Raw genomic sequence first — 23,752 nt, 5'->3', positions numbered from 1 at the left:
TACTGCTCAGCAGTGTGGGATCCATACCAGATAGGGTTGATAGAAGAGATAGAGAAGATCCAACGGAGAGCAGCGCGCTTCGTTACAGGATCATTTAGTAATCGCGAAAGCGTTATGGAGATGATAGATAAACTCCAGTGGAAGACTCTACAGGAGAGACGCTCAGTAGCTCAGCACGGTCTTTTGTTAAAGTTTCGAGAACATACCTTCACTGAAGAGTCAATCAGTATATTGCTCCCTCCTACGCATATCTCGCGAAGAGACTATGAGGATAAAATCAGATAGATTAGAGCCCACACAGAAGCAAACTGACAATCCTTCTTTCCACGAAAAATACGAGACTGGAATAAATGGGAGAACCAATAGAGGTACTCAAGGTACCCTCCGCCACACACCGTCAGGTGGCTTGTGGAGTATGGATGCAGATGTAGATGTAGATGCCACAAGTTGAGTGACTGCTTTGTGGGACAAAATCCCTGTCCTATGTTTTTGTAGCGGATAATGTTTTTCCATTACAGGAAAACATTATGAAACCATTCCCCAGAAGGCATGTTCAATATTCCAAGGAAAGAATTTTTAATTACCAATTGTCTCAGGTGAGAATGGTTGAAGAGAACGTATTCAGGATTATGACTTCGCATTTTCATGTCTTTAAAATAGCAATGTCGCAGAAACCAGAGAAGACACGAACTGTCTCACTTACGGCTGTGTGTCTCCATATTTAAAAAAAAATGAAATGTTGAAGCATGAGATAAACCCAAGCACATGAAGACGAGATGGTGCTGCATCGATTGTTACTGCGCCCAAGAATGTACTACAGAAAGCTTCTAACACAAACAAACAATTTCGAGGCAAGTTTGCAGATTACGTTTTAAGCCCACAAGGAAGTATACTGCAGCAAAATAACAATGGATGAATGTTATTGTACAGTATAAAATACAAGTAAGGACACGCGAGAATAGTTTTTGTACCTCTTGGTTAACAGTTTATGTTGTTTTTTATGGCTGATGAACGTCATTGAGAAACTTCAACAGTTTATAACAAAACAAGATTAGTGTATACACCACTGCCCAATAATCTGCTGGATACCATCTTCCACTTTTCATGTCGATATACGACCTCAAGCGAACGTATTTTTGCTTGATGCTTGCTTTGTCTCTGCCAAATGTAGCAGCAATTCTCTGCATAGCATCATGTTTCTTTGTTATTGTTCTTCAATGCTTGTTTCTAATGGTCCATAAGCGGTGCCCTGCCTGGTACAGTTCTAGAAATTCCACTGTTTGCTGCTTCATACACTGCATTTTTCTTCTTTTTTTTCAGATGACGCTTGGATTAAAAAAAAAGTTTAGTGACTGTCCTTCGTGAGCGCACTCCACTTCTATGACGTGACGTGACAACGATGGAAGCTTTTTTTTCTCGGTGACAAAAGTCATCCGTGCGCACTAGTCCTTGATTACGACGAGCTAGCACCACGTGAAGTTAATGTAATATTTCAAATTGTCTGTGATGTTGAAATCAAAATAGTATTTTTCTAATTCTGAGAGTCATAAAATTTCTGGCTTTAAACATGGTTTAAAAAAAGGTAAAATGAGTGAATATTGTCGTACAAGCATACATCCGTAGATACAATTACCTATCGGACTGCTGTTGTCTTGCCTCATAATCGATAATACTGGTGAGCAGTGATCTTGCCTCGTACTAGTAGAAGGTCTGTGTTGTGATGACGCAAGAATAGTCGTTGGAGGGAGAATAAAAGCTGTTGTTTTGGATTTGTTGAAGATGAGATGGATTTTGTTTGAAATAAATGTTCTCTGTTCATAGAGTTGCTGCATAATTCTTTGATACTTCCCTTACTGTACATAATTTCCAACTATGCCTCCAAAGATCCCGGCAACAATGAATCTTAAACAGGTAAAAGAGATCGGCACTTTCGGTAGGGGGACTGATCTCAACGTGGGGTGAACTTATGTTCTGAAGATTCGACTACAAATTTATTTCGTTAATAACCCATGTTTGATGCTAGTGGTATAGGCAGTCTTAATTCCTTAAGGAGAATGAAGTGTTTTCTTTTGCGTTTAGGCCTATAGCAGGACAACTCACAAAGACGTCACTACATTGGAGCTTGACTTCTCAATTTTATCCTTTGATAGGCTAATATGTGAGGGTTTGTATAGTTAGCTCTTGTGTTAAGGACAGTTTTTGTTGTAAGGGAGTTGTTTTATAGGTCATGCTATTTTACAATTTTTGTAACATTGTGTTCATATTGTTGTAGAATTAATCTTGTTTCAGTTTATGCTCCGTCAGAAAGTTCTGAAACTGTATCGAGACATATTACGGGAAATACGCAGAGTACCGGATGAAGGAAGTAAAGCAGAACTTCGCCTTTGGGCTAGAAGTGACTTTAGAAAGTACCAAAATGAGAAAGATGAGGTTAGTGCATTTAAATTGCACCTAAGCACTGTTTTCCGTTGCCCAGTTAAATATTCCTATAAATCATTACACAGAGTAATATTGATTCAATAAAAGTTTGGCATCATTCGAATGAGATTGCTCCCTCTTTAGACTGTGTGTGAAGATGCAAAAACAAAAATAGTCTGAAGCGATATCCTCACTAACAGTGTATAAACATAAGCTGTCCTGAGATGACATGTAACAATTTGTTGTAAGTGATTACTATTTAAATTTGACGAATTGTTCATTTAAAATGCAATCTCATAGCACACACTCTCCCTATGGATATATACAGTATATATTATACGACATGTTAGGAAAAACAAAAATTTGACAGAAACCAATATTTTTTTCCAGTGCATAACTGATCTGTTGTATTCTCAGATTTTCTGATGTCTTGATGTCATCAGCCTGACTTGATGCTCTACTCCATGCAAGACTATTAGTTCTGTATAATTTCTGCAACTGCAACCAACTTCTATTTGAACATGCTTACCGTGGTTAAAACTTGACCCTCCACCCCACGCCTATGGACACAAAGAATGGTGTGAAAGAGGTGGTTTTCAAGATATTTTGTTAGTTGTCAATTACATCCAGTCAATATAAAGTGTATATTTTGAAGTGAGATTGATAACATTTTTTTGTCTTGTATGAAGCCACAAAAAATGATTGCTCCAAGTCTCAGCTATTTTAGTTCAGCCTTGTTTGAAATTATGGGTGGAACATTAAGGAGAATGAGGTTAATTGGGATAATAAAGCTAATTTTTTTAGTTTTGTTATACGAGGAAGCAGCATTCAGCCTTAGCTATGGGGAAAACTCAAATTTCTACAATTATAAATTTTGTGACGTTCTTTTAAATCATTAATATTTGGGAATGTACGTGGTTTAAATGATCACATTGTTCAATACAATTTAGGCCTGTTGGTAAGAGGATAAAGAAATCCTTGATAGATACTATTTGGATGTCAGTTTCTTCCTTTCTAAACACTTTGTGGGGCCCTATAGTTCATTTCATTCCCATTACATGGTCTTTCTGAATTTCCAGCATCATGCATACAAATCTGCAGTGACTGCCCCCCCTCCTTTGTCCTGCCCTGCCCTGCCCTGCCCTGCCCTGCCCTCTCCTCTTCTCTCATCTCCTGTCCTCTTCACTCTTCCTAGAGCCTCCCAAAAATTTCACAAATACAAATAAACATTTATTTATACTGTCTATTTTTGTTTCTTCTAGGTGTATGTAAAATCTGTCACACTATCATTTATGTTGTCTTGTGTCTGTTTTCACATTCACTGGGTGGATTTTGGTGTACACAGTGGGTGTTAAATGACACCACACCACAGGTTACAAAGCCAACAACAAGACTGCGTTTTATTTCCGTGGTTTGTCACTGATAAGAGTGTTGTGTGGATAATGATCAGTGACATTTTAACCTCTCACAGAAGCATTCCATCAGACCCCTCACAGAAAGACAAATCCTATGTAGGCCTAACACACACCATTTTATGCGGCATGCCAGATGAGGAAGCGCATACTAGTAATATTCTATTCTGTTCATTCTAAGAAGCAGTTAAAACTAGTTACAACCTGACACTGTTATAAGAGACATTTATTGTAAGTTTTTGTCTCTTCAATTTGCAGTACGCTATAAAGATGCTGATCTTCAATGGTGAGAGATCCTTAAAGGAACTGAAGCAATCCATTGAGTTGAGCAGTGCAAAGAATAATTAAAAGTAGCATGTGATGTTAATGGCACATGATTGCTGTGACTGAACAATATAAAACAATGTGTAAGTATTTATGTTAGGTACCATCTTTAAGATGAAAATACCCCTTTATGTGGCTGCTGATTTGTAGTTTCCATTCATTGTTTGACCAACAAAAAGTAAATTTGTCATCAACCTAATTGTTCTATTTGAAGTCTTCTCTTTTATTCCACCATTGTGGGAGCCGGCACAAGTGTCAACTTATCTGGAGACATTGTTTAATATGTAATTCAAACCATTGTGCATGCAGGCAGTTTCCACAAATGCAGAACATGAACAGAAGTGAAAGTTGTGTGCAAGTGTCAGGGAAAACCCATGTATCAAACACATGAGTTTTGTGTTGTGCCATTGATGAAGCCAATGAGCTGTGAATCATATGAGTATTGTGAAAATAAAAAGGGTGAAGTTGAGATTTTAACTGTGTATTTATGTTAGGTACCATCTTTAAGATGAAAATACTCCTTTATGTGGCTGCTGATTTGTAGTTTCCATTCATTGTTTGACCAACAAAAAGTAAATTTGTCATCAACCTAATTGTTCTATTTGAAGTCTTCTCTTTTATTCCACCATTGTGGGAGCTGGCACAAGTGTCAACTTATTTGGAGACATTGTTGTTGACAAGTTGAGATTTTAACTGTGGTGTCCTCAATTCTGCGTCTGGAAGTTTAATGCAATTATGCATGCCTGCGTGATGCATTTATATGAAATGATATGCTTTTCTATAAATGTGTAGACTTATTATTGAGAAGACAACATCTAGAATCCTGGCTGATTTAAATTCACATGAATTATACATCTCACTTACAGTTTATTGCCTTGGGGGATTTTTGATCAAGGCTATGCCAGTCCTTGTGTGTGTCCGATGTAACCATATGATACATCTATGATAGTTGAATCATCACGAGCAAAATAAACTGTGAAGGTAACATGCTATTTCGATTGCAGATTATTGATATTTTAGGTACATTCATGAAAGCTTAGTGTGCCCTTTATAATACACTGTCAGGATAATTAGGAAGGCAGTCTATCTATTCCAATACAACTTGAGAAAAATGCTACCCGAGTTAACTTTGGAGGCATAGACATTATTATTACAAGAAGATGAAACAGGCTATTCTGCTTACCTACACATATCATTTACACACATAATTGGTACATGTAGTATTACTGAAACATTGTATCTCCAGTAGTAGTCTGTCGGTGTCCACTTAATTAAGAGTAAGGATGATGCAGTGACTTCAGTGGTTTACTGGAATTTTTAGCTCGATTTGCAAGTAAGCATGGAAATTTTGTGTCCATACAGTGCACCCCTTAGTTGTTCTCAGGTAGTGTCAGTGAACACAATACCGCGAGAAGACCCACTATACACGAAGACACCCCGCTCCCCTAGCATGCACAGTGCTTTAGGGACAAGCAGTATGCTTGGTCACTAAGTATGTGCTGGTGACAAACCATTGGTGCAAAATTACTGCATGTTTTCCTAAATAAAACTGGCTTGAAAAGTGTATACAATCATGACACAAAATAAGTTGCCCTAGTTAATGAATAAGAGAACTATTCTTTACAGAAAATGGTTGAAATGACCAGTTGGCACTGATACAAGATATCTTCACTGTTTATATTATTTTGTCAGGAGATGCTAAATACACATGTTTGGCCAGATTTATTTTGGCAACTAAATTTCTTGTTACTCTTTGATCCACTGAGCATCTTCAAAAGACCATCTAATCTGCTGCCCCTCTTAGGAGAGGTACCTGGTGGATCCTCAGCTCTTAGATACCCATGAAAGTTGCAGTGTGTTTTATTTTCCTTAAGAGACACACTGCCTGATGAGGAAAATGAAGCACCCAGAATGGGAGGAGGAAACAACGTGAAACTTTATAGGTTGAGAAGGTATGTGATGTCATTGCAGCGATTTCAAAATTGAGTCAAATTTGCAAACAACGTGGCACTGTGAATCCACTTATCAGTATGCTGTTGCAGTGCCTGTGGCCAGTATGCATGCTCTGGTTTAGTTGGGAATGATGTCATAAAGCTGCTGTATCCTCCCTTGAGGCAAGGAGGCCCACAGCTGTTGCAACAGGTCCTGGATACTGGCACTCGTATGGAGTTGACTTCTGAGCTGGCCCCACACATTTCATCGGGGACAGATCTGGGGATGTTGCTGGCCATGAGAGTATCTTATCATCACCCACACAGTTCATAGACACACATGCCATGTGCAGATGGGCATGGACCTGTTGAAAAATGACTCATCAATACTTTTACATGAAAGTCAACAAACAGGGCTGCAAGATATACGTGATGTACTGTGGTCCAACCAGAGTTCCCTCAAACACTACCAGCTGTTACCTGGTCATATCCAGTGCCCCTCAACTCTCTGACACCAGGAGTAACACCACTTTGTGTCTCCTGAACCTTGGAAGAAAGGAACCTGTCACCAGGTCACTGCCATACTTGCTGTCATCCAGGGTAGTGCAGAACTACAATTCATTGCTGAACACAGTGCCATTCCGTTCACCAGCAGTTCATGCTGCCTGGTCATAGTGCTAATCCAAATGCAGGCATTTTTGTTGTAGTGTTAAGGGTAGTCTATGTATGTGATGGTAATTCTGTAGTCTGGCTGTGCTCATCTCCAGCCAATGGTATGAAATGACACAGAATATTGCAGGGAATCCATTATTTGTTCTCAGATGACAAGCACAGATGTGAAGGGGCTATGAAGTGAATGGTGCACAATATGGTGTTCCTCCCTCATGGTGGTTGATGGGAACTTTTATGATGACTGTGCCTGCCTCCACATTTCCATGAAGTCCATCATTGGGCCACTGTCATATCTGAATGCCCCAGAAATCTGGAGATTGCATGATTTGACCAGCCAGCCAAATGGATACCCATAATGAGGCCCCTGTCAAACTGTCAGATAAAGATGGGCGATCCGATCCTGAAATGATTCAAAGAGCCAGATCATTCTAAGGCGTGAGTAATCTGGGACTTGAAAAAAAAAAAAGGAGTCTGATCTGAAATGTCTCTCTGGTGACATTAGTGAGTAGAATGAAGATTCTGCAGCAGGATGCTGCAACAGTGCCTTACACCACATGCTGAAAGAAACATGTCCTCAAACATATGAAAACATAACAAGAATGAGATGATCTTTAAAATGTTATCACTTGATAAAAAAATAGTTATGATTTAGTCATGATAATTTTTACAGCAGGCAAAATGTAGAACTTATCAATTCTGAAAACTGCATGGGACATAATGTAAACTTGTTACTCCTATTTCTGCTTTCTTTCAAAATAGAACCAAATCAGATAAAAATACAGGTATAGTGACCTAAATTAGAAAGGGGAGGTGCCTTCCTTTATTTATTTCTGTGAGTGAAAGGTGAGTTATGAGTCATGAAAATGAGCTAATTCATTCCATTGAGTTAGCAATCCTGATCTGACCTCTGAAAAGAACAGTTTCACCCATCTCTGCTGTCGGGAGCTGATAACACTGTCTCACATGAGTACGCAGCATCTCTGTGTCCTCCACAGTGATCACTCAATATATGACTCTGTTTATGCCCTTTATACCATACCATACCTGGTAACAATACTAAACACAAACAATACTAATGCTGCAGCTGTCACAGACAACTCTAAATCATTTACAAACCCACCAATGGTGTGCAAGTGTACAAAATTACATTGATGTTTGAACATGTGTTCTGGGTGTTTCACTTTAATTGTCAGGCAGTGTATTTTATAACTTCTTTATCAGCCTTTGGTCTCATTTTTACATTGCAGATGGTTGGTTACTTTGAATAGACTTTGCAAATTGTGATAAAACATAACCCTGTAGAAGCTGTAGTCAGTCCTTGTGTTATGCAGTTTTCCCAATACGACACTGCAGAATGAAGAGGTTCACAGAACCTTACAGGTTTGCACATAATCTCTCTCATATGTCCGGGTTATATCGTCATGCCCCAGTCAGGTTCTGTATGTCGGCATTGTCATGTCATCAGAAGCTTTGTCTAATTCTCATTATAATACTGAAATATTGGAAGCCTACATGTGTTTACTGTGCATGCGAAAAGAAGATGAGTACCGCAGCACTGAATGTAAATATTGTTGATGTCAGAAGGCCAGCAGGATTGAAAGCTGTAATTTATGTTGTTTGTATAAGTGGCAGTCAAATGAAAATGACAGATGGAAAAAAAAGAAAGACTGCTCATTATTATGAAAGTTATCACCTTAATTGTTAATACATTTATCACACTGGGACAAGGGAAAAATGTGTGCGGCTGCCTATGGAACCATGGTCATACCCAGTTGTGCACCTCTTCGTCTGAAGCAAATTGGTGGCCATGAATGTTTTTCTTTCGGGCTCTAAAAATATAGAAATCACATGAGAGAGATGGGGATTGTATGGAGGATGTGTAAGGGCTTGCCAGAGAAATTTCTACAGCACACTCGAAAGAATCTTGGCAATGTGTGTACGGGCCAACTATATGTGAGTTTTGATTAAACAAAACATATGAAAACACTCTGGCCATAATGGAGGGAATCTTTCTTACACTTAAGAATTTATTTTTTATTTATTTTTTGTAAATATAAATGAATTGGTATGGTGTCTTTATGCACAATTTTAATTGTCTTTTGTGTGTAAAGTGTTTACAGTGATTATCATTACTTACCTAATACCATGTAGGACACGGCAGTTGTAGCATAAGGTTGGTAAGTAGCAATGGCATAGCCAGACATGGCATATAACAAACATCAGCGTTGATGGCCACATTTTTCTGAGAAGTCCCAGAAGTTCCCTATGAGGTTTTCTGAAAATGGGTTGAGCTTTCAAACGTAGGCCATGTAAAATAGAAAGTTGTGAAATGTGGGCAAAATTGTTTTCTTGTGTAATTTCAAAGCTTCATCTACAAGCCACAGTGAGATCAGTTAACCACATTTTCCTAAAATTCTCCCAATAAACCGAAGTTCCCTACCACAGTCCTCACATGCTCATTCCATTTCATATCGCTTTGCAGTGTTATGCCCAGATATTTAAACAATGTGACTGTGTCAAGCAGGACACTACTAATACTGTATCTGAACATTATGGGTATGTTCTTCCTATTCATCTGCATTAACTTACATTTTATAACATTTAGAGCTAGCTGCCATTCATCACACCAACTAGAAATTTTGTCTAAGTCATCTTGTATCCCCCTACATTCACTCAACTTCGACACCTTACTGTACACCACAGTGTCATCAGCAAACAACTGCAGATTGCTGCCCATCCGCTTTGCCAAATTATTTATGTGTATAGAGACCAACAGCGGTCCTATCACACTTTCCTTGGGTACTTCTTATGATGCTCTTGTCTCTTACTGCCGAGGACATTGTACTGGGTTCTATAACTTAAGAAGTATTTGAGTCTCTCACATATCGGTGAACCTATACCATATGCTCACACCTTCAACAACAGACTACAGTGTGGCACCGTGTCAGATGATTTCTGGAAATCTAGAATTATGGAACCGGCCTGTTGCCCTTCATCCATAGTTTGCAGAATATCGTGTGAAAAAAGTCAAGCATGAGTGATGCTTTCTAAACTCATGCTTATTCGTGGACATAAGCTTGTCATTCTCAAGAGAATTTATTGTAATCAAAACTGAGAATATGTTCAAGGATTCTGAAGCAAACTGATTGTTTCGACATTTTTCGGGTCCATTCTTTTACCCTTCTTATATATAGGAACCACCTGCACTTTTTTCCAGTCACTTGGGACTTCGTGCTGGGTGCATAAAAGTTGCTAAAGAAAAAAAAAAGTTTTAAACTTAAATAGAAATTCCGGGTTGGAATATCAACAGTGTTATGAAAAGTTAGATTGCAACTCACTGCAAAGGTGGTACGTTACCCATTTAGCTTTCAGCCAAAGCCATCTTCAGGAAAGAAAACACACACACATTCAAACAAGCAAACATACTTCATGCACACATGACCATTCTCTGGCAGCTTGGGCCGGAATGCAACTGTCATATTGAGTGGCAATCTGGAGCGGGTCAGGCAAGTGGGAGGGGTAGCTCGGTACAGACGGGGGAGAGAGGAGGCCTGTCTGTCAGAACTTGTAAGGGCTAGATGGAGGTATAACATGACTGCTAGGTGCAGTGTCAGGGGATGGTGGGGCAGTGAGATAGAAGGGGGAGGGTGTGGAGACAATAGGTTACTGTAGGTTGAGGCTGGGATAATTTCGGGAGAGGAAATGTGTTGTAAGAATAACTCCAATCTGTGCTTTTCAGAAAAGTTGGTGGTGGAGGGGAGGCTCCAGATGGATTGAATTGTGAAGCAGCCATTGGAATCAAGCATGTTATGTTCAGCTGCATGATGTGTCACAGGGTGATCTACCAGGCTCTTGGCCACAGTTTGGTGGTGGCCGTTCATCCTGGTGGGGAGCTGGTTGGTACTCATACCAATATGAAAAGCTGTGCAATGATACCAGCAGAGTTGTTATATGTTGTGGCTGCTTTCACAGGTGGTCCTGCCTCTGATGGCGTAAGGTAAGCCTTTGACAGGACCATTTAGGAAGTACTGGGTGTTTGGATTGGGCAGATCTTGCACCTGGATCTTCCACAGCGATATTATCCATGTGTCAGCCTATTGGGTTTGGGAGTGACATAGAGGTGGGTTAGGATGTTGTTGAGTTTGAGTGGGTGACGGAACACCATTTTAGGAGGGTTTGGAACGATCTTAGGTAGGATGTGCTTCATTTCAGGGCATGATGATATGTAATCAAAGTCCTGAGGAAGGATATGGTTCAGTTGTTCCAGTCCAGGCTGGTATTTGGTGATGAAAGGAGCACTCCTTTGTTGCTGGTTCTTGGGGGATGTGTGAGGAAATGACATGAGAGATCTGTTAGCACACTAGGTCTGGGGATAGTGCCTATCTGTGAAGGGCTTGGTGAGGTCTTCAGCACACAGGGCAAGGGAGTTCTTGACCCTGCAGATACGCCGTCGCCGGGTGGCCAGGCTGTATGGGAGGAAGTTTATGGCGTGGAAGGGATGGCTGTGAATGGAACAATCAGAGAGGAGGGGGTCAACGTCTAGGGAGGTGGCACTCCAGGTTGAGGAAGACCAGGTAAAATGGTAGAGAAGGTGTTGATGTTGTGAAGGAGTGAGGATAGGGTGTCTTAGCCCTGAGCCCAGATTGTGAAGATATTGTCAATGAACCTGATCCAGACCAGAGGTTTTCAGAGGCTGGGAAAGTCACCTCTAGATGGCCCATAGAAAGCCTGGCACAGGTGGGTGCCCATGGTTGTGTCATGGATTTTTCTGTATACTTTCCCTACAAAGGAGAAGTATTTGTGTGTTAGGATGAATTTGGTAAGGTGTGTGAGTAAAAGGGTAGTGGGTTTGAAGTCTGAAGGATGTTAGGAAAGGCAGCCTTCAATGGTGGCAAGACCATGGGCATGAGGGTTGTTGGTTTATAGAGAACTAGCATCAGCTGTGATGAGCAGGGATCCAAGATATAAAAGAGTGGGAGTGATGGAGAGTTGGTGAAGCAAGTGGTTGGTACCTATGAGATGGGAGGCTATATTTCAGGCAGGGTTGGAGGCGTTGTTCGTTGAGGACCAAAATTCTTTCACTGGGAGCACAATAACCAGCTGCAATAGGGTGCCCAGGATTGTTGGATTTATGTAGTTTGGTGATTACCTGACTCCTCCACCTATAAACTCTGCTAGAGTGATCCCATCCCAGAAGTCCAACATAACCTCCAATCCCTGCTTAAATTCTTAGGCCCTTCCTAGAACCTCTACCCTGGATCCATTTCCCTCTCATCCCTATGACACACTGCATGCCCACCTTCTACATACTCCTCATGAAAGACAAACATGATTTAGTGAAGCCATTAGTTCATCGAATAAACTGTGTACTTGAAGACAGTGTATTCCCTGATAAGTTGAAACTGACTGCTGTCAAACCCTTACGCAGGAAAGGGGAAATGAAGCATGTTCATAAGCACAAACGTATTTCCCTAATCTCAATATTCAGCAAACTGACTTAGAAAATAATGTTAAAAGGAATTGTGGAATATTACAACAGTGCTGACATACATATTAGATAATTTCCTGCTTGATTTAAAAAAAAGGTCGCAGTATTATGTTGGCAGTAGTACAGTTTATCCGTTATGTATTTGAAAAAGTAAATGAAAAGTCCAACAAGAAGGAGTATTTCTGGACCTCTGAAAAGCTTTTGATGGAGTACATCGTCATACGCTCTTATCAAAAACTGCAATGAGCAGTGTCATGGAAAACTCATGCAATTGATAGAAAAATATTTAAAGGGTAGACAACAGTGTACAGAAATTATGTGTGATAATGGATAGTACTGGAGAAGAGACAGTCAAGAATAAGAAATGAACATTTTGGTGTTTCTCAGGGCTCCATTTTAGGTCCATTCCTATTCATATGTTATGTAAATGATTTCTCAAGTTTTCTAGAGAATAAGCATTTGATCACTACATATGCCAGTGGTACATCTGGTGTCTGTTGTGCAGACGGTGAGTCCAGCCTTATTGATGAGATTTAAGACTGGATTGAAAAAAGACAACTTAAAAGTAAACCTAGAAAAAACAAATATTATTAACTTTAAACTGAGTGGTCTAAATAGACAAAATATTGAGAGTGATGAATTCCATCAAAAGCCAATTTAGATTGTAAATTTTGGGTTTATACATAGATGACTGACTTTTGTTGAAACAGCAAGTTGATCATGTTTGGAAAAAGAAAGGTCCAGTCTACATATGTTAAGGAGATTATTGCAATACCATAATTGTGAAACCCAAAGGATTGTATAGTTTGGATAGGTATAACCTTTCTTTTTGTATGTAGTAGTACTGTAGTGAACAGACTTGCCACACCATTATCAAAACAGTTTTCATACTGCAGAAGAGAGCCTTGAGGATCATAGTGAAAGAGAAACAAGGAAAATCTTGTAAAAGTGTATTCACTAGATTCAATATTCCCACAGTTTATGTCATGTGTATACTAGAAACCATTATGCTAATGAAAGAAGACACTAAGGCCACATATATGAATTTTTAAATTCACAACTATAATGCAAAACATAAAACAGACTTTCATATGATTAACAGAACATTAACAGCAAGAAACCCCTATGCCAAAGGAGCTGTTTTTCATAACTTGTTCGCAAAGGATGTTAAGATTTTGACGGGAGATACCTTTTAAAAGGGGCTTACACAGTGGCTTGTCCACAAATGCCCATATAACTTGGATTTAAAATGAATAATAATGTAAGGAAAATTCCTGTCCTAGAAATAAGTGTAGTAGTAAATTGCACATAAAACAGTTCACTTTGGAATGAATTTTCAAATTGTTTCATTTATTTAATAATACCACACTGTAAAAAATAGTACTGTAATTTATATAAATACTTGAGAATTAAAGGATACCGCTCACCGAAAAGCAGATGTGTTGAGATGCCGATAGGTGCACATGAAAGAAGGTAAACTTCCTAGCTTTCGGAGTAATCCTTTGATGCACTAGAGTAAAATACGCAAACACACACACACACACACACACACACACACACACACACACACACACGCTCTCTCTCTCTCTCTCTCTCTCTCTCTCTCTCTCTCTCTCTCTCTCACACACACACACACACACACACACACACACACACACACACACACACACACACACATGCACATGCCTGAGCACCCACATGGTGCCAGCTAGACTGACAGTGCCAATGGTATTTTGTGGCAGGTGAACTGGTTGTGATGTGGGGGTAGTGTTAGGTGGGGGGGGGGGGGGGGGAGGCAGGGAGAGGGCTCGGGATGGGTTGCTAGTGGCTTGGAGAGAGGCATCCAGTTTGCCAGCTAGTAATGCAGGAGGGATGGGTGACCTTCAACATACAGGACAAGGGAATTCTCGTCACTGCAGATACATCATTGATGAGTGGCTAGCCTAGCCACCGGTGGACAACATATCTGCAGTGATGAGAATTCCCTTGTCCAGTATGCTGAAGGCCTCATAAAGGCCTTCACAGACAGGAAACACCCCCCCCCCCCCAACCCCTCCCCCCAAACCTAGTCCACAAACATATTTCCTGTGCCATATTCTCACACATCCCCAGTCCTCCTACTACCCCTATGAATCAGCTACAAAGGAATGCAACCCTCATCACCCAGTATCATCCTGGACTGGAGAAACTGAACCATATCCTTCACCAGGCCTTTGATAATCTCTCATCCTGCCCTGAAATGAGGACATCCTACCCAAGATACTTACCATCTCTCCTAAAGCGATGTTCTGTCATCCACCCAACCTACACTACATCCTAGTTAGTCACTGTGCCACTCCCACTCCCATCCCTGTGTCACAGGAATCATATCATTGTGGCAGACCAAGGTGCAATACCACCCCAATCCACCCACCCAGCACCTGCTACAGCAGTCCTGTCACAGGCTTATCCTTCCCAGTCAGAGGAAGCTACAAGCACTGCACAGCCTTTCATGTTGGTATGACTACCAACCAGCTGTCAATCAGAATTAATGGCCACTGCCAAATTGCTGTCAAGAACAGAGTTCACACCACCTCTGGCACAATATGCAGCTGAACATAACGTGCTTGATTTCAATTAATGCTTCACAATTTGACCTCCCCTCCACCACCAGCATCTCTGAACTGTGCAGATGCGAGTTGTCCTTACAGCACATCCTCTGCTCCTATAATTGTCATGACATCAAACTCAGGTAACCCACTATCCCTACACCTTCCACCTAACAGCTTCCCCTTCCTCCATCCTGTCACCCCCTCCCAGTTTACATTCCTATGTTGCTTTTAGTGTGTGCTGCTTCCCATCAGCTGCTAAAATCATGCCACCTCTCCCTCCTGCATTCCCAGTTGGCAAATTGGTTGCCTCCATTCAAGATACTAATAACTTACCTGCAGTCCCTCTCCCTGCCTCCTGCCTTTCCCTCCCTCTACCCACCCCACCTGACACTACCCCCACCACAACAGTTCACCTGCTGCAAAATAGCATTGGCACTGTCAGTCTATCCGGCACCAAGTAGGGGCTTAGGTGTGTGTGTGTGTGTGTGTGTGTGTGTGTGTGAGAGAGAGAGAGAGAGAGAGAGAGAGAGAGAGAGAGAGAGAGAGCTTGTATTTTCGTGTATTTTACTCTAGCTCATGAAGGATCACTGCAAAAGCTAGCAAGTTTTTCTTCTTTTGTGTATGCCTGTCGACAACTCAATATTTCTGCTTTCTGGTGAGTGGTCTCCTTTAATCGTGAAGTATGTACATTCTGCACGAACTTTCCTACAACATTTACTGTAATTTATATTTTGTTGACAATGCCCATGCATGTAAAATTAAGTCTTATGAGCAGAAAATAAATTGAAACAAATTGAAGAAGCTTATTTCAACATATCAATGTTCTCTCACTCCTATTTTAATCCATAGGAAAGTTGGAAGATTCCATCCAGTGATCTGTTGTTTGAAAAATATGTCTGTTATGTTTTGTCAACCTTATATTAAATTATTACCATTTAGTTAATACTTCTTTAAAGTTATATTCACTTATTGCTGTGTGTAGTTGAAACAAGTTGATAGCTTTTGACGTAGAAAAAGAACATATTCTACAAAAAGTTCCATATGTCTGTCTTTTTCTCATTTTCAGAATATTTATGGTGACATCATCTTGACAACAGAGATATGGTGAAATAGATAAGATAGATGTTGTATGCTTACAAGATGAAGGCAGCACAGATTGTTGATACTGGTGTAACTTATAATAATTATAGCTGGGACCAATTTGTTTAATTAATGCAGCTGTTATTTGATTTGGTTATAAATGAAGCTGTTAACGAACAACCTGAAGCCAGAATACTTTGACATAATTATTTTTTATGTACTTTACACGAGGAATGCTACTGTTCCTTTCCATTGGTCATGTCTTGTCACATATTTTGCTTGTGTGAAGCCTTCTATTTGGAGCCCGAGCAAAAGTGATGTAAAGTGGGGGGCAAAAACCTAATTAATGTGATTGATAACTGGTTTGTGTGTGTACTTCCTGTGCCTTGTTGATATAGATGAGCACAAGGTGCTTTTACAAATTTTGGCCGTTCTTTCTAGATCTATGTATGTACTCTGCAAGCCATTAAACAGTGAATGGCTGAGAGTACTCTGCACCATATTAAACAAGAGAAAAAGACACTCTATATGCCTGTGTACATGCCCTAATCTCGCTTTATCTTATTCTCATGATCCCAGAATGGTTGTACAGTCTTCTTTGAATACAAGTTCTGTAAATGTTCCCAAAGGGCTTCACAAGAACTATACCATCTGTCCTCCAATGATTCCAATTGAAGTTCTGTGAGCAATTCTGTTACACTTTTGTGAGGCCAATACCAACCTGCTACAATCCTAGCAGCTTGTCTCTGAATTTGTTCACTGTCTATTGTCATGCCTACTTAATGACACCAAACTATGGAACAATACTTTAGAATTGGCTGCCCTAGCATCTTATATACAATTTCCTTTACAAATGTAGTACACTTTCACAGAACCTATCCAACAAATCCAAGTCTTTCGTTCACCTTCCCTAATACTAATTGTAAGTGTTTGTCCCATTTAGTATCACTTTTTAGTATTACCTCTAAATACTTCATGTCTACATCTATCTACACATATACCTCACCGTATGGTGCATTGAGGAGGTAACTTATATCATTGCTAGTCAAGTAGAGAACAAGAGCAGTCCCATCACACAGCCCTGGACCACTCCCAGTGATACTTTTGATGACCACTTGCTATCCAGGACACCATACTGGGTTCCATTACTTAAAAAATCTTTGAGCTACTCACATGTCTGAGAACCTATTCTGTATCCTCAGATTTTGTGAACAGTCTGCAGTGTGGCACTGTGTGAAGTGCTGTGTGCAAGAAAAGAGCAAGCTAAGTTTCAGATGTGTCATGCTCTCTGAATCCGTGCTGATTTGTAGATGGAAAATGCGATACACTCTAGATGTTCACAGCTAATCTTATAATCAGGTTCTTTCTCTTTGTTATAGGCCTTGTTTTACACATATCCACATTTAAGGAGACCCTCTTAATGTTACTGATTCTACCTGAAAAAACCTTTAATGTATATTGACAATATTATAGTCCTTATTACATTTTCTTGGGCTACACCCAATATGACTTTAATTACTGTTACACATTCATCCCCTAGTATTACACACTGCCTTACATTTGTCAAATATTCATTGTGACAATCACATATTTGCAAAGATATTCTGTATTTTTGTATCTTGGATAGTAATTGACAGTGTGGTACTGTGTCAGAATACCTTTCAGAAATTCAAGAAGGTGGAACCTATCTGTTCACCTTCATGTATTATTAAATTTGAAAGGTAATTGTGTATGAATAAAGCAAGCTGTGTTTCTCACAAATGATTTCTCATGAATTAATGCTGATTCTTTGAGAGAACTTTGTTTTCGTCCAGGACCGTCATGATATTTGAGCATAGAATGTGGTCTAGGATCCTGCAACAGATAGAGATCAGCAATATTAGTCTGTAATTATGTGCATCCAATCTTTTACCATTTTTTAAAATGAGAGTGACCTATACTCATTTCCAGTCATGTGCGACTATTCAGTGCATGAAAAATTCTCGATAAATGTGAGCCAGTAGAGGGGATAATTCAGCAGTGTATTCCGTGTAACATTTAGCTGAAACTCTGTCACTTGGTACCTTGTTCGCTTTAGGTAGTCTCAGTTGTTTTGCAGTATCAGGAGTGCTAATATCAGTAACTCCCATTTGTGAGTCTGAGTAGCAGTGAATTGTCATCACAATAATACAAAACTCCAGGACTCCAATGTTTTAGATTACTTAGGTCTGATGTAGAGATTCACTGCAAGAACTCAGTAGTCAGTAGTTGAGCTTAGTCACAAGTATAGTAAAAACAATTTTTTGGAGCATGAGATTGAAAAATTGTCCAGACATTTGATTGTTGCATGTATTTATATAAGATAAGTGAGAAATCTGTTGTAGTATGTAAGAGATTTTAAAGGTAATATAAAAGGTACATGTGACTGCTCCAGATGTCAGAGAATGGGAACAGTCTTTTTTCCAAACATAGAGACAAATTTTTTGATTATGCATTATGCAGTAATACTTGCCAGGTAGAAAGGACACTGCTTGGAAAAGAAACAGTCTTCTTCATTTTAGTGCAATGAAATGTGAATAATGTTATGTTTATTGCAGTTCCCCATTCATATTTTTAGCAATGGAGAGAGTGAAAGTCACAAGTTAGTAACTTGTATAGGGTGATAATAATTGAAGTTCCACTTTCAAAATGCTGTTTAAAAAAAGAACCACTGTTCACAATGATGTCAGATTTGAATGAAATGTTATTGAACAAGAGGCAAACATAATGGAGACAAAAATGAAAATGTCACTACTGGATGGCACTGTAAGTGGCAGAATATGCAAAATAATAGGTGAAGGGTACATTTCTGTTCCTTAGTTTGTGTCTGAGGTGCTCGGCATGTCTGTCTCAATGCAGGATCACACACTGCAGGTAAAGCTCTTTTACAAGAAAGCTGATTGTGTGCCAGTAGCCCTGCAGAAGTTCTGGACACTCAAGGGTATCAAAATGGGCAATGGTCTGATGTCTCCCAAAGGTTTGGAGAAAAAGATTATGAAATTCAAAAAGACAGATTGGAGATGTGACCACAGCATTGCAGGAGGTTGGTTGGTTTGGGGGGAGTAAAGGGACCAGACTGCTATGGTCATCAGTCCCCATTGCAGGAGGGATCGAGTGAAATGTGCAGTAAAAGGGGAATTGCCTGAACTTTGGACATGCCTGTGACCATGGTGCATAAAATTCTATGAAAGATCCTACATTGCTTGCTGCACAAAATTACCCATGTTTAGGAGTTGCATCATGATGTCCTATCAGTGAGTCAAATGTTTGCTCTAGAATTTCTTGCTTGCATGGAAGTGGACAGTGAATGGCAATGGAACATTCTGTGGACAGACAAAGTCCATTTCCATCTCCAAGTGCACATCAAATACACAGAATTGCGGATTACGAACAATGGAAAATCCACTCTCACATCAAGTACCGCTTCGCTCTGCAAAGGTAACTTTGTGGTGCGGGTTGACTGCATCATTTATCACAGGGCAATATTTTTTTTGAGGAGATGGGTCTTGCAGATCCTGTTACCTGTACCATCACTGGTAAATGCTACGAGAGTCTTTTGTGTGCCAGTGTCATTCAAACCTTTCAACAGCTAGGATGTGTGTGTAGGATAATTTTTATGCAAGATGGTGCTCCTCCATACATAGTGCAGCTAGTGAAGCAGTTGCTGCAGAGCCATTTTGGAAATGCTAGAATTATCAACCATCATTTCCCTGCAGTCTGGCCATCCAGATCACATGATCTTAATCTCTGTGACCTCTGGCTGTGGAGTTATCTGAAAGATGCTTTGTTAGTGCTCCAACTACAAATGTTACTGAATTGAAGGCATGCATTATGCAACACATTCTGAATGTGACCCCTGAGACACTCCAATCTGTTGTGAACCATGGTGTGTCTTGATTTCAACATGTAGCAGAAAACTGGGGACAGCATACTGAACATGTCTTGTGCCAGTCTCATGACAATTAAAAACTGATTTTATTGTTGCTTTATATGCACATTTTGGTGCCAGGACAATTAAAACCCGATTTCGTTGTTGTCTTTTATGTGGCTTTTGACCTCAGGACAATTAAAAACTGATTTCTGCCCTCTGATGTGGTATGACCTTGAGTGATGAATGGGCTTACCGAACAGTGCCACAACTATTGAATGCTAAACTTGTGCAGTGATGCACATTGCACAGTATGGTTGGTTTAACATTCTCACACCATAGCTGTGTTTATTGCAATTCAAGTGTCATTTTTAGCTGAATCCATTTATGTTATGATGCTTACAGCGCAATCTAGTGGGAAAATTTTCTTTAAAATTTTTGTGTTTCCCCCTTCTTTGACAATATTCTTTTCAAATTTGATGTCATTCTGAGCAGCAGTTCTTTTTTTACAACATTTTGAAACTGAAACTTTAATTATAATCACCCTGTATTAGAGAAGAGAACACGCATCAGATTTCTTAACTGTTTTATATTGGCCCATTAATCACCTGGTAAGGTGACAACACACAACTTTGTCTTGTTATTACAGTCATACTCCTCCACAAAATACTTTCTTTGCCCTGTTCTAAATTTTTCTACACATACAAGGAACTATTTGATACTAACTACTGAATTAAATGTATGAAATAATACACTGCTCAACAAAAAGTTTGGAATACTGTCATAAAATGTAGTCAATGCTACTAGAGGTCTCATTGACCTAGGCACTTCATGCATTATCCAGTTAGAGCCCATATACTGGACAGTGTTTAGTATTGGCATGTTTTCTGGTCATTTTCCAGTCATGTAAATGTACTGCTGCCTTAGTGGGACACTGCTAGCAGTCCAGTGTGAACAACAGCTTCATTCAGTTTGCGTTCAGCCCTGCAGGAACATGCCTGATAAATGCATACAACACGAGTCAGGATAGTGGCTTTACTTTCAGAAGGCCTTACACAGCAGGATGTTGCTGATTGGTTACTTGTCACTCAAAGTGGGTGTTTAAGGTGTGGAGAAAATACAGAGAGACAGTAAATGTGAACAATAGACATTTCAGTGGTAGTCCTAGTATAACAACACAAATGGAGGATCATTTCTTCCAACTGCCAGCTTGCAGGCACCTGACATCAACTGCCTGGAATATTGGAAATTACTTCTCCCAGGCAACAGGGATTTGTATCTCAGACCAAACAGTTCGTATAAGATTGCATTGGAGTGGTCTTCATTCCAGAAGACCAATGAGAAGTTTTACACTGAAACAATAGAACTGACACAGTCGAAGGATCTGAGCTCTTGCACATCAACATTGCACTATTGCAGAATTGTCATGTTTGCAGATGAAACCAGGGTTTGTTTTTGACCATACACTAAACATGTTAGGGTTTGGAGAAGCACTAGATGACACCAGGAATGCCAATACATTCAGGAAGTCCATCTATTTGCAGGTGGAAGTGTAGTGTTCTGGGCAGCAATAATGGTGGACCCCTCCGACTCCCGTCTGTATCAATTTGACTGGATCCTGATACCTCCAAGCGGTCCTACAAACAATTGTAAAGCCCTACAGACATGAAGTCAGTGACAACTTCATCCTAGTCGATGACAATGCAAGACCGCACTGTATTATAGCAGTGTCTTGGTATCTTCAAAGATGCAACATCAACTGAACACATTGGCCAACACAACCCACAGACATGTATGCAAATGAGCATGCATGAGACCTGTTGAAGTTGGCCACTGCACAGAGTCCAAATCCACCTGCCACTCTTCAGGACGTCACTGGAGCTGCCATTGAGGAGTGAGACCTTGTACCCCAAGACAAACTTGATGGTTTCATCCAGAGTGTGCCTTGCAGAATGGAAGAACACACCTGTGTGTGGGAGGACATACTCACTACTGAAGACTGATAATCATTATTATGAGATAAAGCTTTCCACTGTTTTTGGTTCAAGATGTACACTTAGGAGAGAGCCTGCTTTGTTTTGTAATGGTTTTTTTGTAACTAACCAAAATTGATCTTGTTGTCAGAAGGAATTGTGTTTATTTTGTTGATAAGGTATTTTACGAACCTCAGTGGTTGTGCTATAAGAAATCATATAATTGTAGTAAACTCTATGATATTCCAAACTTTTGTTGAGGTGTGTAAAATAAATATTCCACTCTTAATATTCAATAACTAGTCAGCTTAAGAGTATAGGGGTTGTGGCTCACATTGATTCTTTAGTAGAAAGGGGAAAAGCTGAAATCCCTATTGTCCATTCATAAGTCTTTCTTGGTTTTCATATCAATATTTGGACACTTCCTTTAAAAATGCAATGACTTCCATCATTTATGTTCATATATTTCTAAATGTTTCAGAACTCACAAGTTATTAAAGCACCAAAGAAAAAATAAAGGAAACATACCTTAAAACTCCACTAAACTCTTGCATTAAAAGCCTGGAACTTCATATTACCCCCTTTAGAAAAAAATAATAATAATAAAGAGGGAAAAATCTCACTACTTTTAGTCTATGATGAAGATGGAACAGTCTGTAAGCTTCCTCCATGAAGTGAAGAAGACTGTTACTTTCAGTTTATAATTCACTTATGGGTTTGTATGAAGAACAAAATTGCATCCAATAAATGTGGTAAAACACATCTGTTTTGTGTTTTGATAGTAAATGTGCATGACAAGATGTTGTTAAGTATGATGGTATATTTTATTATCAAAAATATGGCTCTAGCTCATAAGAATCTATGAAATGTGTGGGAAATTTGAACAACCCACTCTTGAGCAATGAAGCGGCTACTCATCCTTCTTTTCCCATATTTATTTATTCACTGTCAGTACAGCAAAGAGTTTTAGGACAAATTCATAGCTTTAGTTCACACATATGTATTGACATACAAGGTTGTATTAACAGTATTTCTGCTACCTCTAAAGATCAGAAATTCTCAGTTTTCTCTTACAGAAACAATCTTATGGCTACATACACTAACAGTTTTAAAAGGAGACATTACAATTTGAAATCTCCTGTTGAATAACAGTATTTCTCTGTTAATAAGTGCTTGACTTTATTCTTTAAGGGATTTAAATGAGCTATCTTATAATGAAACAATGGAAAATCTAGGATTGAATAACAAGAACATGGAAAGAATAGATGGCATTCTCCACATAGAGGAGGTGTTGAGTGGCAGACAGGCACAATGAAAAAGACTGCTAGATATTACCATCTATTGGACTAAGTCTTCCTCCAAATGTAGACAAAATGAAACCCTCACATCTTCATAAAAGCACAACTCACGTACATGTGGCCACTATTGTCTCTGGGCACTAAGGCCTAGGCATTGTGAGTGTGTGAGTTGTGCTTTGTGTGTGTGTGTGTGCGTGTGTGTGTGTGCGTGTGTGTGTGTGTGCGTGTGTGTGTGTGTGTGTGTGTGCGCGTGTGCTTTGTTTTGTCTGTGTTTGATAAAGGACTTGTCTTTTTCATTGTGCCTATCCTAAAATCATGTGAAAAAATTCTGTACAAGGCTTTCTTGTTTACTTTAGCTACCACTCTTACTATCCTTTTTATTTTAGCTAATACATATTTCTGCTGTAGATGTTCATCCACAAGTATATCAAAAACTTGTATTTATTTGTACCAGTGGAGGTGTAAATGAAGTAACATTTATGCATTGATGAAAATAAATAAATGAAATCCCAAACCAAGAAATAATTAATGTAAAGTAATAAAATTTTGAGAATAAATTTTTCTGTGTAACCTGTTTTAAGTGGTTAATATTGCTAGATCTCAGGTAAGCATGAGAAAAGCCATTGCAGATGTGAAATGGTGGTACATTAATAACCGGTGAAACCACCAGAATGTTGAA

At 39.4% G+C, this 23,752-nt stretch overlaps 1 protein-coding gene across 3 annotated transcripts; it reads left to right on the top strand.

Annotated features, from left to right (window-relative positions):
• The first annotated feature begins 1,697 nt into the window (after positions 1-1,697).
• Positions 1,698-23,647, top strand: LOC124555059 (LYR motif-containing protein 2). Of its 3 annotated transcripts, none has more exons than XR_006968513.1 (4): positions 1,698-1,911; positions 2,290-2,430; positions 4,089-4,237; positions 22,257-23,647. XR_006968513.1 is itself a non-coding variant. In XM_047128834.1 (3 exons), the coding sequence occupies exons 1-3, from the start codon at positions 1,873-1,875 to the stop codon at positions 4,176-4,178; spliced, it is 270 nt and encodes an 89-aa protein (XP_046984790.1). In that variant the 5' UTR covers positions 1,699-1,872; the 3' UTR covers positions 4,179-4,631. The 3 variants fall into 3 exon arrangements, 1 of the variants encoding a protein (XP_046984790.1); XR_006968512.1 differs by lacking the exon at positions 22,257-23,647 and adding an exon at positions 15,903-17,677 and having other exon boundaries at positions 1,699-1,911; XM_047128834.1 differs by lacking the exon at positions 22,257-23,647 and having other exon boundaries at positions 1,699-1,911; positions 4,089-4,631.
• Positions 23,648-23,752: the final 105 nt, after the last annotated feature.

This window comes from Schistocerca americana, chromosome X, assembly GCF_021461395.2.
Source record: "Schistocerca americana isolate TAMUIC-IGC-003095 chromosome X, iqSchAmer2.1, whole genome shotgun sequence".
NCBI classification, from domain to species: Eukaryota; Metazoa; Arthropoda; class Insecta; order Orthoptera; family Acrididae; genus Schistocerca; species Schistocerca americana.
The sequence above is the reverse complement of the archived record's forward strand: the minus strand, read 5'-3'. Positions and strand labels throughout refer to the sequence as shown.